A 1,266-nucleotide genomic window follows, 5' to 3' on the forward strand; every position below is an offset into this window, starting at 1 on the left:
TCTAATTTCAAATAAAGCTTTGTTTGATTAAATGCTTTTTTATTCTTGCATCACAGCTTTTGTCTACTTACTGAATAATTTGCTGAAAAAAAATACTGATCTATACATTTCAAATTTAAATTTTCACCGTGCAATGCCGGGTAACTCAGCTAGTTATGACAGTGGTCTTGATTGTTTGGTTACTTAAATGTATGTATTATTATTATTAGCTACAGCAAATAACTGTTTTCTTGTTAGTTTTTTTATTACTGTGATGATGGGATTAGTGTATCAAATGTTTTCCAAAAGGCTACACAACTTATGAAAGTTTTAGAAAACTTTCCATGGTAACAACTATGGTGGCATTCAAGAGAATTTTAATAAGTGTTCACAGGTCATTGTAATTTATATAACATATCAAGCTAATATTTGTAAAGATTAAAAATGGATTAAGTTGAACTTGGTGTTCTGCCTTAAATAATTTAAATTCTGAGAATTATCAGAATTTGATTTTTTTTTTTTGTAATACTATAGCCATTAATACTTGAATGTTTTTCAAGATGACATAATGAGCTATTTTTTGCCATACCCTATATCTTGGTATTTTAAAGAATTTTTTTGTTTGTTGGTGATATTTTATTCTCTATAAAGTAAATTTGATTATAATTTTTTTTTTTTAAATATTTAGTGTTTTAAAATGTTAATATAATTTTCATTTCCCCTCCAGCAAAAACTGGATACACGAGAATACAAAACACCTGATGAGTTTGCAGGGGATGTTAGGTTAATATTTACTAACTGTTATAAATATAACCCTGCTGATCATGATGTAGTTGCAATGGCAAAAAAATTACAGGTGAGTTTAAAATTTTCAATTGTTAACTATATATTAGCTATATAGGCTTGTACTACTAGTTGTTAGAGGTAATTCTGGTTGAGACTGCTGTAAAAGATGTTTATTAGTGTTGGCTGCATCTGTGCTGACTTTCAATTCTGTATCTTGTATTTTGTTTATTCAATTATTTGTAATAACTTAGGATATTTTTTAATGTATACAATCATTAATTTTTTTTAAACAAAGAACTAAGAGTTTATTAGTTAACACAAATTCAACAGCCATGAAGTTAATCTTTAAGTATTATAGTATCAGTTTGTACTTAGCATGTTTTTCTAATCACTTACGAGTTGTGCGGAAGGGTTATCTTATGATTGTCAGGCTAAACAAGTAAAACATGACATTAAACAGAGTTGTAAAGCTACTAAAACTTGTCGTAAAACTGTAGAAGA

At 27.6% G+C, this 1,266-nt stretch overlaps 1 protein-coding gene across 10 annotated transcripts in view; it reads left to right on the plus strand.

Moving 5' to 3' along the window:
* The window catches only part of LOC106459403 (bromodomain-containing protein 3-like), a 122,199-nt gene that overhangs the window by 47,427 nt on the left and 73,506 nt on the right, over window positions 1-1,266 (plus strand). For all 10 annotated transcript variants that reach the window (XM_013919020.2, XM_022385883.1, XM_022385884.1 and 7 more), the window contains one exon: window positions 707-835. In XM_013919020.2, the coding sequence (XP_013774474.2) occupies window positions 707-835 (129 nt within the window). The remainder of the gene's footprint in view (window positions 1-706; window positions 836-1,266) is intronic.

Source organism: Limulus polyphemus, unplaced genomic scaffold, assembly GCF_000517525.1.
Source record: "Limulus polyphemus unplaced genomic scaffold, Limulus_polyphemus-2.1.2 Scaffold601, whole genome shotgun sequence".
In the NCBI taxonomy this organism is placed as follows: domain Eukaryota; kingdom Metazoa; phylum Arthropoda; class Merostomata; order Xiphosura; family Limulidae; genus Limulus; species Limulus polyphemus.